Here is a 16,517-nt window from a genome sequence, read left to right on the forward strand (position 1 = left end):
ACCACAACCCAAGCTAATTTATACTTATAATACACAATGCCCAATGGCACCTTTCTTTATACCAATGGCGTTTTTACAGGTTCTGGGAAAAGCACTACCATGTCGTGGCACCGCAGGATCTGGTTCCCATCTTTACTGTTCATATCAGCATTCATTTGTTGACGATGTAACGTGTGACCTTTGGATTGTCCAAGGCGGCTGTATCGCACTAAGTGAAGATGGCACAAGGTAGCAGCTATATTAACCCACACTCCCCACCTCTTTCCTCCATCAATGCTCTGCAAACGGCAATCTCTTGAGAGGGAAGAAGAATACGAAGATGCAACGGGAGGGAAGAAGGGATTCCTGGGAAGAAGATATTAAAGAGAGAAGTGCAGTTGAACGAGTGCGTAAGCTGGCAGAGGAGGATGCGGTGGTATTGTTCACCAAAAGTGAGTGCTGCATATCCGTGGCGGCGAAGGCCCTCCTGTCCACCTTGGGAGCGCATCCCACCATCCATCAACTGGATAAAGAAGAAGAGGGAGAGGAGATGGAGGGCGCTCTGCTCACAATGCTGGCTGCCCACCCTGCCGTCCCTGCTATCTTCATCGGTGGAAAGCTGGTGGGAGGGATGGAGGAGCTCATGAGTTGTCACATCACAGGTTTTCTGCTGCCTCTCTTGAAGGAAGCCGGAGCCTTGTGGTTATGAGCCGGAAGCCGGAGCTCAAGCCTTTAAACCTAAATTTTGGATGCAGCGGGAGGGAAGAAGAGATTAAAGAGAGGAGTCCTTGTGGTTCTGAATCCCTCCAACTCTTACAATATCAAGCCTTTAAACCCAAATTTTGGATGCCTTTTCAATCACTATGTCAAGCTCAATGTCGTCTAATGTCTTTAGTTCTACAATGTTTTGTCATCGTTTCTTAGCTACATTAAAACAGTCCAAACGGTGAAACTTGGCCTTCTAAGAGCGGGAGTTTCGGTGGTTCTTTTTCTATCAAGTGCAGTTATAAAATGTAATGTAATGGGCGCATAAGCTGCTATTGCATAGCCCATTTCTGTTGTTACAATCTAAAGAAAGCATGTAACGAAATTCCTGCATAGTTGCAATTCTGTTAACCATTTTGGTACTCTATTGTTAATGGAAGTGTTTTGCAAATCTGAAGTCTGAATGGTGGTTTATTTTACAAATCTGAAGTCTATTAATCAGTTTGGTATTATATGGTTTAATGGAAGTCTTTTGCAAATCTGAAGTCTTTCGAACATGTTTTCTAGGGTTTCGTAAATTCTTAAAGTCAAATTCAATTATCATAACTAATATAAGTGGTTTATTTTGCAAATCTTAAGTCTATTAACCATTTTGGTACTCTACTGTTTAATGGAAGTATTTTGCAAATCTGAAGTCTTTCGAACATGTTTTCTAGGGTTTCATAAATTCTTAAAGTCTAATTCAATTATCATAACTAATATAAGTGGTTTATTTTGCAAATCTTAAGTCTATTAACCATTTTGGTACTCAAATCTGAAGTCCGAACATGTTCTCTAGGGTTTCGTAAATTGGCAAAGTCAAATTCAATTATCATAACTAATAAAAGTGGTTTATTTTGCAAACCTAAAGTCTACTAAAACTATTTTGGTACTCTACTGTTTAATGGAAGTGATTTGCAAATCTGAACCTTAACATGTTTTCTAGGGTTTCATAAACTTGTAAAGTCAAATTCAAATATCATAATGAATAAAAGTAGTTTATTTTGCAAATCTAAAGTTTGTTAATCATTTTGGTATTCTACTGTTGCAAAGTCAAATCCAACTATCATAACTAATAAAAGTGGTTTATTTTGCAAATCTAAAGTCTGAACATGTTTTCTAGGGTTTTAGATTGGAAAAGTCAAATTCAACTATCATAATTAATTAAAGTAGTTTATTTTGCTCAGCTTTGTGTTTTATATCATACTAACAATTCATTTAATAAATATAATTAAATATATGGATAGAGGTCACATGTTTTCAACAATACAATTCATATGGACAAAGATTAAAGAGGTTCATTAATTAGTGTCTTCCACAAGGAATTTCAAAGTTGAGTAATTAGGGTTTTCAAATAGAACTTCAACTAATGTGAAATCGTCTAGGTGGTAAAGTCAGTCTAGTATAGGTATCTTAAATATATCTATTGAAAATATGTCAAGAGATCAAAAATGGAGTTATTTATTTACTTAAGTTATTTTATTGTATTTAAGAACTATTTTATTTACTAAATATTTTCTTATTTTAAAAATAAATATTTTGTTAATTATTAATTATTAATATTTTATGTGTAAATGACTATCAAATTTATGATGAAAAATAAGAGGTTTTTTGTTAATGTTCTCACACATCATTGAATCCACCTCTTGGTGCAATGATAGAATGCATCTTGACATTAATTAATAAAATATCAAAAAAAAGCTAAAAGAAAATATTAAGAAAATTAAATTTAGACAATTCTAAGTGCAAAATAATGCAATGTGTGAATTGTAAATATGATTAGTTATTTGTTTGTAGTTTGTTTCATATGTGTTTGTTCATTTATTAATTTATTTTATAGTTTTTCCTCTAGTGATATGTTCTGATCAATTTATTAAAATTAATTTTATATTTTAATATATTAATTTTGTATTAAGTATCATAAAATATCATTATAAAATTCAGAAGTCTAGGCTGGAGAACACATAGCCAGCTAGCATTTAGATCTTACAGTGACAATAAAACCATGTCAGGAAGGTCAGCGGGCCATATTATGTGGCCTTATATACAGGATGCAACTGAAATACAAAATTACAAAGTTGGATGTCCCATATACAAAATATATCATAGAGGATTGTCGACTAACTAAATAGGAAGGAGGAGTTAGGATCAATATTGTCCCCCATGGGGGGGAGCCACGCAATCCATCCTAGCTCACCCTCGCACCACACCAGTACATTTCCTTCGATGAACTGGTCTCTAAAGGGGTGGGAAGGAAGACCTTCCAGTTCTAGCTCAATAAAATCCTCCCTCTATTGTCTTGCCTCCATCTCCTGCATAAATCTCATTAGCGCCTGCTCAAAGTGTGTCTTGTTGCTTCCCATACGGTCCCAAGTGAAGCCATGGGATAGTTCTCGAATGAAGACAAGAGTTGTTCCATCATTCAACCATCTGTCAAATTTGTCCTCATCCATCCGTAGAACCACAGTGACTTGCATATAAGAGACTCAGTGAGTTATCTACCCTTTCCAATAAACACATCATCATTCTCAGATTTCTGAATGATCCAAAGAATTTCCAAGGAGAGAACAAACCAAAAAATATTAGCACATTTCTTGCCACCTTTAACATAACCAAGTACCACCTCTTCAATAGAAAGACATTTATTATCAACTAAGAAGCCAAACAATTTCCATACCTCTTTGGCAAAATGACATTCAAAGAAAATATGAAGCACAGACTCAGGGATGCGACACAGTAGGGGGTTGCCATTATTATCGTTAAGCGTGATCTTGTGAAGCAAAAGTTTCCAAGAAAAGAATTTCTTTTTTGGTTCAGTCGGATTAGACCAGAATCTCAAGAGGCTAGTGTGCCACTTTTTAGAATCCGAGGTGAGGTTCTAGATATTGTTGAGATGGGTTAGAATATCTTCAGAATCAGCAATGGTAAAGTAGACCAGTTTGGCCTTTATTAGAGGAAGGTGGGAGCCATCTCTCCAACAAAGGGAGGAGAATGGGGAGAGTAAAGAAGGGGCGGGTGAGGAGAGGATGGGATTGAGTGCAGACTTGAGGACATTGTAGGTTCTTGCTTGGGAGGTGGGGAGGTTGAATTCAGAGCTAAGGGCATCCCAAGAGATCAGAGTACCATCTTTCAGGATGTGTTCAAAACTAACCAATCTTAAGTTGTGCCACTTCAAGGCAGAACACCCTTGAAGACAAGCCAGTTGCTTTCCATTATGTAGAGTATTCCACCATATAGATCTTCCCAAGTTGAGAGATCCCTTATTATCAACAATACCCCTATTGCTGATGAATTATCTGGCATGGTTCCAAGCCCTCCATATAGACTTGAAGACTTATGAACCCACAGGAGAGATCTCAAAATTACCAGCAATCAGGTCCCCCATGGGAAAGTTCTTCCAATTTTTTGCCTTTTTAGGGGTGGAGCGTTGTATATTGTGTCTGATTAGAATTTTCCAAGGTTCATAGCCATCAAGGGCTTTAAAAATCCATTTGGCAGCCATGGCAATTCCCTGAGTTTTAAGGTCTTTGAGGCCTATACCCCCCTGCATCTTAGGTCTAACACAACAATCCCATTTAACAACATGTTGTTTCCTGTTCCCCTTCCCATCTGACCATAAAAATTTCTTGATTTGTTTTTGAAGATAGTTGAACTGGTAATTAATGAATAGCCAAGCTGAGGAGCAATAGATGTTATATGACGACAAGATTTTTTGACAAACCTGAAACTGACCTGCTAGGGGGAGGAAGTTCCTGTTCCATTTGGTAAGTTTTTTATCCACCTTATTCCTGAACCACTCCCACATTTCTTTTAGATTTGGGGAGATAGAGAAGGGAATACCTAGATATCTAGTGATAGTGTTTGGTCCTCCCCATTTCAAGTCAAATTTGGACATCCAGTTAGGAGGGGAATCGGTCCATCCTAGCAAGGTAGATTTATGGAGAGCAATTTTGCTGGCTGAGGCCTTACAGAAGATTTCAATATTATATAGCAGAGAGGATAAATTTTTCTCATCCAAGGTTAATAGAATAGCTATATCATCAGCAAATTGGACATTGATGATTTCTTCTTTATTAGGGTAGAGATGCATTTGACCCTGGGGGTTATACTAAAGTCCTTAAGAACATAGTGCATAGCATCAACAACCAATACAAATAGGGTTGGGGAAAGTGGGCACCCATATCTTATTGACCTGGAAAGAACAATATTACCAGATCTATTTCCATTTACATCAACAACAACATTGGCATCACAGAGTAATGTTTGAACTACCTTACATAATGTCTCTGGAAACCCCAAACTTACTAACATCTGTATTATGAAGCTCCACTCTATTCTATCATATGCCTTTTCAAAATCAATCAACAACAGGGCCCCATTTAGTCTCGAGTCCTTAGCCCACTCAAGAGATTCCCAATAGGTTACCAAGTTCTCTAGGATATATCTGCCTTTAACAAAACCTGTTTGGGTGGGGCTGATTATTTCTGGCAGAATGTTAATCAACCTGTTAGCTACCACTTTGGCCAATATCTTATAGGATACATTTAGTAGTGTGATAGGCCTCCAATTCTTTAGCAATGTCTTGTCCCCCTCCTTAGGGATGAGCTTAATGACCCCTTGATTGATTTCTTTGCCCAAGGTTCCTTTGCTTTAATAGCATCTAGATATAGGTCGTGGAGGTCACCTACAATCCACCTAATGTTTTTCTTATAAAATTCCACCGGAAAGCCGTCTGGTCTAGGGGACCTGTCATTGCCCATTGAGGAGATGGCCTTTACAATTTCCTCTTTTGAGATGGGTTTCCCTACAAACTCATAATCCTCAGCATTAAGCTTAGTTGGGATCAATTCCTTAATGAGCTCCTTACCAGCCCTATATTCATCATTTAACTCTTCTGTAGTGAATAGATTTTGGTAGAACTGGGTGAAGCACATTAGGATATCCTCTGAGCTTCTAATATGGGTATTGTTATCCTAGATAACATTGATGTTCTCTTTTACCTCTTTGACTTTAAGCAATTGGAAGAAATATTTTGAGCCCTTGTCTCCTGAGTCCAACCAATTTAATTTGGTTCTGGTTTTCAACTCCCTAATTTTCTCATTCTGGATCTTCCTAAGGTGGTCTTTGATTGACACCAAAGTGTTAGTAAGGTTTTCATCATTAGGAGAGTTCTGAAGATTCATCTTTGCGATACAAAGGTTTTCCTAAAGCAACCTTTCTACCCTCCTAGCATCCTTGGCTTTCTTTTTCCCTACTGTTTTGCAGAGGGTGATATAGCTTTTAATGTTCAGGTTCCATTTATCAATCTTAGAGAGTCAGTTTTGATCTTTCATATTAAAAAGTCTGATGAAGGCCAGGGTAGAGCAAAGATCCTCATCCTCCAAGAGTCTAGTGTTTAAGGTGAAGGAAGGAGGTCTTGAACAGGGGAGGTGATTAGATGGGGAGAGGTCAATTCCCATTATTATGGGGTGGTGATCTGACAGTGTGTATGGGGAGACAGAGTAATGATCTCCATTAGCTCCTTTGCCAATATCAAAGTGGCTTTTATTGAAGTAAAGTCTATCCAACTTGCAATAGATTCTCTTATTCAGCTATTGGTAGTTACACCAAGTGAACCATACAGTGTTCAATTGGTCTTTTCTTCCAACAATAGGGTCAACAAGATGTAGTTTATTGATCATTATGTCCCATTGCAACCTTTCCATACCCTTCCATTCAAATTTGTTGCCACCTTTTTTGTCATTGGTTGATTGAATCATATTGAAATCCCCCCTATAATCCAAGGGATGTCTTCCAGCCCTGCTAGCCAGTTCCATAGATCCCCTCGCTCTCTATAGTCATTAGGGGCATATATAGAGCAAATTCCAAACTTTTGGTCTTCCAGTTGAATAGAAACCCAAATAGCCCTCGCACAGGGGGATTGCCCCCAGTTGATCACTTTGCTAGCCCATCTAGGAATAAGTAGTATGGTTGTGCCACCTTTACCCTTGGTATGGTTAGTTTGAAAGGAAGTAGCCTCCCTCCAAATACTTTTCAGACCGATTTGCAGGGTGAAGCCCACAACTTTTATCTCTTGAAGGAGGAGGCAATCCATGTCCTTATGTCCATTAAGGAATCTTTTGATGATATATTTCCTATCAGTGGCCTCAAGGCCCCTAATGTTCCAAGAGAATATTTTATGAATGGCTCACTTTGTTGGGTAGGGTCCGTTTGGGATTTAAATCCCTCAAAAAATTTAGGCCATTCCTCTTTATTTGTGATATTGCTAGCATCAAATGCAATAGAAGAGCAGGGTCTACCTCTCTTCTTCGTTGCCTTGGACATCTGTTTAGGGCCAAGGGATTCCTTCCTAGAGGCACTATCTTTACTATTCTTGGGGGTTCTCTTCCTTCTAGCCTTCCTATTTTTAACCATAGTAAACCCTTCCTGTGTATCTGTCGAGCCTTGTTCAAAGTTAGAGTTTCCAGGAGTGAAGGGGTCCATGATGATCCCCGTTTCTTGTGTGGCAGTTTGCTCTGTGTTCAGGGCATCAATAGGGGTGCTAGAAGTACAATAGGTATTACTAGCAGGGTCTCTCCTAGTGGCTTATGAGCCAATGGATGCATCTAAAGGGTCTACTAAGATATCATCCACAGTAGGTCCACCAGCTTCCACTTCCAGGGTAGAAATCTCACTAGTTTTGAATCCACTAGGACCCCTACATGCAGACAATTCAGGGGCCTGGTTCGAGGCCCTGCTAATGGTATCTATTATAAATGGAGCACCCCTATACATGTCCTCTAGGTCAGGTATCTGCCACGGGGAGGCTTCAATTTCCAATTTCTGCTTATGAAGGTCTTGCTCAAGAACTTTCCTAGCTTCAACAACTCTTCTCAATTTTTCCACCAGTTGTTGTGCATTCTGGGATCTCGAACCTGAATGGAGTTTGGGGATACCAACAAATTCAGAGGGGTTAAAAGGTGTGGGATGGGTAGTGGAGAGGGCTTCCTTAATAGCATTACTATAGTTCAAGATGGAGTTAGCCATCGAGGGGGCTGAGGAGGATTGTGGGGGGGTCGGGTGGGTGAGGGGTAGGCGGTAGTGGGGGGAAAAAATCAGACTCGGGGGGAGTGGGAGAAAGATCATGAGTAGGGATAGATGGAGGAGGTTCAAAGGGAGCAGCCCAAGGCTCGGAGGGGGAGGACCAGAAGAAAGGGTCTTGACTCTGTTGGATTTTATATTCAATAAAGGGAATTTGGTTCTAAAGTGACAAATTACTTTATAGTAATGACAGACATCTATGCCACCCATGTATTCAATTGGACAACAGAACATTTTATTGTCAAGGCAGATAGCAATTTCGGCAGAGTAAACAATACCTAGTTTTAGGGCTATGAGTAACCTAGCATCAAGACGAGGGAGAACCAAGGGGGAGGAGTCAATTTTTACAATTTTTCCCAAGGGTTTGGCAATTCTATCTATACAAGACTAGAGAAAAGGGGGAATATTTTTAGTGGTTATCCATTTTGAACAAGACAGGGCGAGAATTTCATCATTACAAGCCTCAAGGTCCCAACGTACAGCCCTGAAAGACAAGTTCCCCACCGACCAGAACTGTTTGTTGACAATCTTGCTTTGGCTTTCTTTATTATCAAAAAAAATTAAGAACATACCCTTTTGAATCATTCTACAAAATGAAAAAATGAAACCCTAGTTTATTGACCCACACATCTTGCAACCATTTGTTCATGTATTGATGAGATGGTAGATTATTTACATCAAAGGCGGAAAAAAAATAGTTGAATCCCTAAGCCTCAAAATCTCAGAAGAAATAGCAGAAAGCATTGAACAATTAGGTTTAATGATGATGCACTTGGAGGGGGAGACCTCACCTTGTTTTCTCGCGAGATGGGCTTCATCTTCATGCTGTTGCGCAGTCTCAAATTTTGCATCATCCGGGAATAGAATCTGCTTGCCCTCCACCACCTAGCTGAAGGTCTTCTGTCCCGCGTGCTCATTCTTAGAGGAATGAGGAATGGACAGTTTATCCTTGACTTGGGCATCTTTATTGGCCTCCATTAATGGTTGTACGCCCGTAGTTAATGTTCGAGGGCTGCCAGTGAAGCTAGGGAGCCCTCGCATGCAGTGGCAGACTGCAACCAGTGACACTTTCAAAACTTGTGCCCTAGTTGCAGAGCGCCCTCTCCTATCCAAAAAAAATCTTAATATATTAATTTGTTAAATGTGTTGTTTAAATTATTTATTTCAAAATATAACTAAAAAATGTCATTTTTAGTTTGATTCATTTTTTCTATTTCATTTTAATGATTGATTATCTCAAATATTGACGTAGATATTTGTATGTAACTAAATCTAAAATCACTCAAAAATATTTGGTCAAGTGCACCAAGATGGGGGACCAAAAAGATGCCAATTTTTTGTTTGGCCCCCATCAAGCCCTTTTGCTCATGCCAAATAAGGCATCTGCTCTATTTGGCATGCGCCAAATAGGCTTGGTTTGTCGAACCTAAAGGTTGGGCATGCCTAATGTATTCGGTGCACACCAAATATGATGCACGCCAAATAAAGCGAGTGCCAAATTTGGCATGTGCCAAATACATTTGCATTTTGGCAAATGCATTTTCAATTTTGAAATTGCAAATTATCATTCTCTTTCACTTCCTCTCTCTTTGAATATATACATAAAATATAACATTTATACTTTAACTTATATTTTATGTATATATTGTCAGGATGCTTGAGAGTGGTTTCAGATCTCTAGGAGTTATAATGCAGATTCTAGTTTTTAGAGAATTCACATAAATTCCAGACTTAGTTAAATTTCAGTTCAGCATGCTCGTATCAGCATTCTCTCTCTAGTCTCTCCATTTTCCCTACATTCCCCCTCTCTCTCGTGCTCTTCCCTTACCTCTCTCTCTCTCTCTATCAGGTATGTTGGCATTGCATGAAGATTGCATTAATGAAGTATAAGTGTTGTCATTGATGTCAATTGTGACCGATAATAGTGTTGTATTGCAACCGGTAGTTGAGCAAGTGAAGGAAATCGGTATTACTATTGAAGCAAAGAGATCAACCGGTAACCCTTGTTGATATGCCAAGCCCTAACTGATGGAGCTTGGTGAAGCAATTATGTTGATCTATGATTGAATGGTGATCGAAAATGATTATGTCGCGTATGCATGATGCACGTGATGAGTTTCAAGTGGTTTTTGGTGTGTAGAGATAACTGTTTTATCTTGGGAATGAGCGAGTAAATTGCATGAAGAGGAAACCGCATGATGAGTTACAGGATTCGATGAGTGGTGATCAAGGAGTGGTCGAGGTTGTCTAGGACAATGTGTAGATCATTGCTATGTAATCCAACGGTCATGTTTGAACCGATCTGTTTGTTATCTCTATGAGATCTTAGGTTTTGGGATGTGTTACCGACCTATTGTTTTTCTTATAAGGTCGATGAATTGTTTTGTAATAGTGTTGGCAATTTTGGTTAAGTGTCAGTGTGATTGATTGCCGAACCAAAAGAAGTATCTATAGAATATTTTGAAGGTAGATAGGAGCATGAATAGGATCTAATCAAGCAGAATAGTGCTATTACCAGATCGACAAAAATCTTGTTGTTGTCTAACAATTAGAACAGTTAAATCCCTTAACAAGGTAAGATTTAACAAGCTTGGTGTTTTCTAAATCCTCTAACCAGGTGATCCAATAGCTTGGATTTGAAATCCTCTATCGAGGTTACTCCTAACAGGGTATTTCCTTTAACACGGTATTGTAGTCAATCCCTTAACCTGGTGGTCCTTAACTGGATCTATTCCTAATAGGACATTTTTGTAAAGCTTCTAACAAGGCTTGGCTCCTAACAGGGCGAACTTCAGAAGAGTTCAGAATACTTGTGGGTATTCATCCCCACCGTGGTTTTTCCCATTTGGATTTCCACGTCAAAAATCATTGTGTCAAGTGGTGAATGGTTTTTGTGGTTATGTTTTGATATGGTTAATCTGTTTAACTGGTAAAGCCACTTAGATGTGCTAAGATGACCATAAGTGATTTGAAATGTGCTATTACTAATGTTAGTAAAGTGTTTTGATGTTTTGGTTAAATGGTTTGATAGTTTTAGATTTGTTACACTATTATATTGGTATTCCAGTCAACCAGTAAACTTGACAATGTCGTTGCAGTTTATTGTTCAGTGTTTAAACCGGTTAGTTCAGTGATTGATTTATGAGTTGGGTTTGAGTTTGGTGAAAGTTTAGTTTGTTTTCTATCTACTGATTCACCCCCCCCTCTTAGTAGTTGACTGGATCCTTATTCATTCATCATATCATCAATTAGTATCAAATCATTTTAGGTCCTCTAGTGTCTAAGCCTAACAACTTGAGGAAAAGATCTAGAAGAACATGATGAAGAAAGAAGGTCTGAAGTTCAATAGGGAAAACTACATAATCTAGAGTGATAGGATGAAGATCTATATCAAAATCTTAGGAAGTCAATATTGGGAACATGTTACCAAATATAGCTTGCCTAGTGGGATTATGTCTGATGATCAAAAGAAGTCCAACAACAATAAAACAATCAAGCATTGGAGGCCATTATCAGTTCCTTGTCCGATTTAGAGTATGTTGATGTCCATGGTTTGGAGACTGCTTTTGATTTGTGGAAGAAACTTGAGGATATCTATAGCGGTGATGAGCATGTGAAGATTTCCAAAGAGGAGAGTCTGAGAGGTAAATTTGATGACATGTGGATGGTTAAAGGTGATAATATTCAACAGTATGGTCAGAGGATCAAGGAGATAGTTAGTGAGATCAAAAGTGTTGGTGGTTAAGTAGAGGATACCACAGTGGTTAGCAAGGTGTTGAGAATCCTTCTATCGGTCTACGCTATCCAAATTGCAACCATTCAGGAACTCAAGTCTATTGATAAAACAAAGGTAACTCTTGACTCCATCATTGGTAAACTAATTGCATTTGAATTAAATCATTATGATGGAAGTGCTCAAAAATCAAAATCTACATTTAGAGCTTCAGTTTCTAACCTACCGGTAAGGAAAAGCAGAGAAGCCAATCATAGTTATGAGTCTAGATCCAGCAGAGAAGTTGATGATGAAGATAGTCTGATTGAGCTTGAAGCATTGTTGGCCAAGTGGTTACCTAGAGGTACCAGTAAGTACAGAGGTAAATTACCTTTGAAGTGTTTTGCATGTAACTGGATTGGACATATTACAGCCAACTGTCCAAATGGAGACAATGAGCAGAAACATGAGATTGCCTCATTGCAGTTGATGGAGGAATCACAGATGAGGAATCTTAGGGAGATGCAAATGAGGACATTGTCTTTGTTACCATTAAAGAGGAGACATTAGATCAGAAGGCATTAGTCTCTTACATGGATAGTTTTGATGATTGGATTATAGACAGTGGTTGTTCACACCACATGACCAGTGACCGAAGTAAGTTTCTTACTTTGAAGGAATTTGATGGAGGTGTTGTGAGATTTGGAAATGACTCACCCTGCATGGTAAAAGGAAAGAGAACCATTTCTATTAATGGAAGGAGAAGTGCAGATGATGTCTACTGTGTTGAAGGATTGAAACACAATCTGTTAAGTGTTTCTCAACTCAATGACATAGGTTATCCACTGGAATTCAAGAATGGAATGTGCAAAATCTATGGAAGCAAAGGTGAATTGATTGCAACCGACAAACAGACAAAAGGAAACTTATTTCATCTAAATCCTAAAGTCAACAATTGTTTCATTGCTAAAGTAGAAGATAGTTGGCTTTGGCATCAGAGATTTTGTCATGTAAATTTTGACAACATAGTAAAAATTAGTAAGTCCAAATTGGTAAGAGGTTTGCCTCAGTTGGACAAACTGGTGAATGCTCTGTGTAAGGAATGTCAGTTAAGCAAGATGGCATCCTCAAATTTTAAGAGCAAATCTTTCTCAGCAGAACATTTGGTAGATTTTGTTCATACAGACCTCTGTGGACCAATAAGGACTAGGAGTATTCAAGGTGATTGGTATTTTATGATCTTCACTAATGATTGATCAAGAATGATGTGGGTCACATTCTTGAAGGACAAAACAGAAGCCTTTAGCAAGTTTAAGGCATTCAGGGCCTTAGCTGAAAAAGGAAAGTGGAAAGAAGATAAAGTTCTTAAGAACTAATCAAGGTGGTGAATTTACTTCAGAGGAATTCACTAGATATTGTGAAGACAATGGAATTAAAAGGTATCTTTCTGCACCTAGGACACCATAAAATAAATGGTATTGTAGAGAGGAGCAATTGGTCAGTTGTTGAAGCTGCTAGAACTATGCTAATACAAGGTGTAGCGAAGACTTTCTGGAGAGAAGCTGTCAGCACAACTGTCTACACAATGAGCCGAATATTGGTTAAAAGAGGTAAGGATAAAACTCCTTATGAATACTGGTATGGTAGATCATCTAATGTCAGCTACTTGAAGATTTTTGGCAGTAAATGTTTTATCAAGAGAGGTGACTATGTTGGTAAGTTTTATGCTAAGAGTGATGAAGGCATATTTCTTGGTTACTCCACCAAGAGCAAAGCCCATAAATGTTACAACAAAAGGGAAAAGAAGATCATTGAAAGTGTTGATGTCCGAGTGGATGAGTTTCCTGAAGATACAAGAGAAACCAGTGGGGAGAAGAAGGAAGATGAACCTTACATACTGATTTTGGAGCCAAAACTGGTGAAGCTAGAAGTTGGTGGAATGAATGTTGCAATACCAGTTCAACCAGAACAGGAAGATTCTGCAGAAGATGAAGATAGTGAGGAAGAAGAACCTGAAGATCATCATCATGTTATTCCAAGGTATGTTAGACTCAATCATAATCCTAATCAGATTATTGGAGATAAAGATGATGGAGTGTTAACTAGAAGAAGAAGAATAGGGAATTCTTGTATGATCTCCACTATTGATCCTAGAATAGCAAAGGAAGCTTTTGGAGATGATCACTGGATCAAGGCTATGGAAGAAGAGGTTGACCAGATTGAGAAGAACAATACATGGACCCTAATACCCATACAGGTGAACAAAAATGTAATAGGTACTAAATGGGTATTCTGAAATAGACCGAATGAAGATGGAGTAGTAGTCAAAAACAAAGTCAGACTGGTATGCAAAGGTTATGCATAGGAAGAAGGAGAAGACTATGGCGAGACATTTGCACCAGTTGCTTGATTGGAGAGTGTTAGGACTCTACTTGCATTTGCAGCATATAAAGGATTCAAAGTATATCAGATGGATGTGAAGTCAACATATCTAAATGGAATACTAGAAGAGGAAGTCAACATATCTAAATGGAATACTAGAAGAGGAAGTCAACATTCAACAACCAGATGGTTATGCTTTGACTGATGCAAAGGATATGGTATACATAAACTACATAAGGCACTATACAGTTTGAAGTAAGCACCAAGAGCATGGTATGAAAGACTACATTCACACTTGGTGAAGATAGGTTTTTTAGAGAACCAATGAAGACAACAATATATATCTCAAGACTGAAGGAGATAAGATACTAGTTAGTGAGGTATTTGTGGATGATATTATTTTTGGAGGAAATGATGACATGAGTGATGACTTTGCAAATGAGATAAAAAGTGAATTTGAGATGCCTCTGGTAGGAGAGATAAAATTCTTTATAGGTTTGCAAATCCAATAGATGAAGAATGGTATTTTTATCACTCAGTCCAAATATGTGAAAGAGGTATTGAAGACATTTTGAATGGGATATAGTAAACCAGTTGGGACACCAATGGTTATAGGTTGTAAACTGTCTAAGGAGGATGATGCTACATCCATTGATAAAAAGGAGTATAGGTCTATGATAGGGAAATTACATTATGTTGTTCACATCCAGACTGGATATTTCTCATGCAGTTGGATTAGTTACCTAATTTTAGAAGAACCCAAAGGAGAGACACATGGTAGAAACTAAGAGGATATTCAGATATCTGAAAGGTACTATTGATTATGGATTATGGTATCCATATGCAGGTAATTTTGATTTTAAAGTCTATTCAAATGCAGACTGGGCAGGAAATGTTGATGACAAGAAGAGTACAACTAGAGGTGCATTCTTTCTTGGAGGAAGGCTTATATCTTGGAGCAGCAAGAAGAAAAGTTGTATATCATACTCAACTACTGAAGCTGAATATGTTGCAGCGTATATGAACTGTACCCAGGCAATTTGGATGAAACACATTTTGGAAGGGTTCAAGTTCAAGATTACAGAACCGGTAAGGATTTTTTTGTGATAACAACAGTGCAATAAATATTTCAAATAACCCAATGTTGCATGCTAGAACCAAGTGTATTGAGCTGACATATCATTTCTTGAGAGAAAAAGTGCAGAGTAAAGATGTGTTAATGGAGCATGTATCTACTAAGGAATAGCTAGTAGATATATTTACTAAACCTCTGCCTAAGGATACTTTTGAGTATCTTAGAGATCAACTAGGGGTTGTGCCCCTACATGAGGTCAATTAAGCCAATGTGGAAGACATCAGTCCAGGAGCTTATTGAAGATCTTGAAGCTGGATTTGTGTAGAGTGGAGTTACTCCACAAGGGGAGCAACTAGTTGCAAAATAGTGAAGTATGGCACTGTATGTTTTACTTTCACTTTGGCATTGTTGTCAAAGGGGGAGAAGAACTATAGCCAGTTACCAGTTGAAGAAATGGAGACTTAGTTGAAGGAGAGTACATGGAAAAATGTAAACCAAGATACCTATACTTGTGTATGTGCATTACTCTCAATCATCACAATCAAAGGGTATTGATATTTGTATTGCCATCAATGCCAAAGAGGGAGATTTTTGGCATTGCATGAAGATTGCATTAATGAAGTATAAGCGTTGTCATTGATGTCAATTGTGACTGGTAATAGTGTTGTATTGCAACCGGTAGTGATGCAGTAATGCAACCGGTAGTTGAGCAATTGAAGGAAACCATTATTAGTATTGAAGCAGAGAGATCAACCGGTAACCCTTACCTATTGATATGCCAAACCCTAACCGATGGATCCTGGTGAATCGGTTGTGTTGGTTTATGATCGAATGGTGATTGAAGATGATATGGTTAATCTGTTTAACTAATAAAGGCACTTAGATGTGTTAAGATGACCGAAAGTGATTTGAAATGTGCTATTACTAATGTAAATAAAGTTTTTTGATGTTTTGGTTAAATGTTTTGATAGTTTCAGATCTATTACATTGTTATATTGGTATTCTAATCAACTGTTGAACTTGACAGTGCAGTTGCAATTTATTGTTCAGTGTTTAAACTATTTAGTTCAGTGATTGATTTATGAGTTGGGTTTGAGTTTGGTGAAAGTTTAGTTAGTTTTCTATGTACTGATTCACCCCCCTCTCTTAGTAGTTGATCGAATCCTTATTAATTCATCGTATCATCAAGGTATCTACCTCTCTTTCACTTCCTCCCTCTCTTGCACTTGTTTTTTTCTCTCCCTCTAGTTTCTCCCTCAACAACCACCTTCCTCTTTCTATTTCTCACTCTCCCTCCATCCCTCTCTTCATCTCTCTCTCTCCCTCTTTCTGATGGAAATAAAGGCAAATACCAAGGGAGAGAGAGAGAGAGAGAGAGAGAGAGAGAGAGAGAGAGAGAGAGAGAGAGAGAGAGAGAGAGAGAGAGAGAGAGAGAGAGTGGTTGATGGAAAGAAAGGAAAATACCAGGGATAGAGAGATCCCAAGAGAGAGAGAGAGAGAGGGAGGGAGGAAGGGAGGGGTTGATGGAAATAGAGGGATATATAA

General features: G+C 38.3%; 1 protein-coding gene across 1 annotated transcript; it reads left to right on the forward strand.

Annotated features, from left to right (window-relative positions):
- Positions 1–254: 254 nt before the first annotated feature.
- On the forward strand, positions 255–1,147 carry LOC131067778 (putative glutaredoxin-C14). The gene has a single exon (XM_058002929.2). It carries the CDS (start codon positions 320–322, stop codon positions 686–688), a length of 369 nt encoding a protein of 122 aa, XP_057858912.1. The 5' UTR covers positions 255–319; the 3' UTR covers positions 689–1,147.
- Positions 1,148–16,517: the final 15,370 nt, after the last annotated feature.

The sequence above is a fragment of the Cryptomeria japonica genome, chromosome 3 (assembly GCF_030272615.1).
Source record: "Cryptomeria japonica chromosome 3, Sugi_1.0, whole genome shotgun sequence".
Lineage (NCBI taxonomy): Eukaryota > Viridiplantae > Streptophyta > Pinopsida > Cupressales > Cupressaceae > Cryptomeria > Cryptomeria japonica.

What these genes read in the sequence shown, in the direction of transcription:
- LOC131067778 (XM_058002929.2), top strand. Translation starts at nt 320, where the DNA reads ATGCAACGGGAGGGAAGAAGGGATTCCTGGGAAGAAGATATTAAAGAG.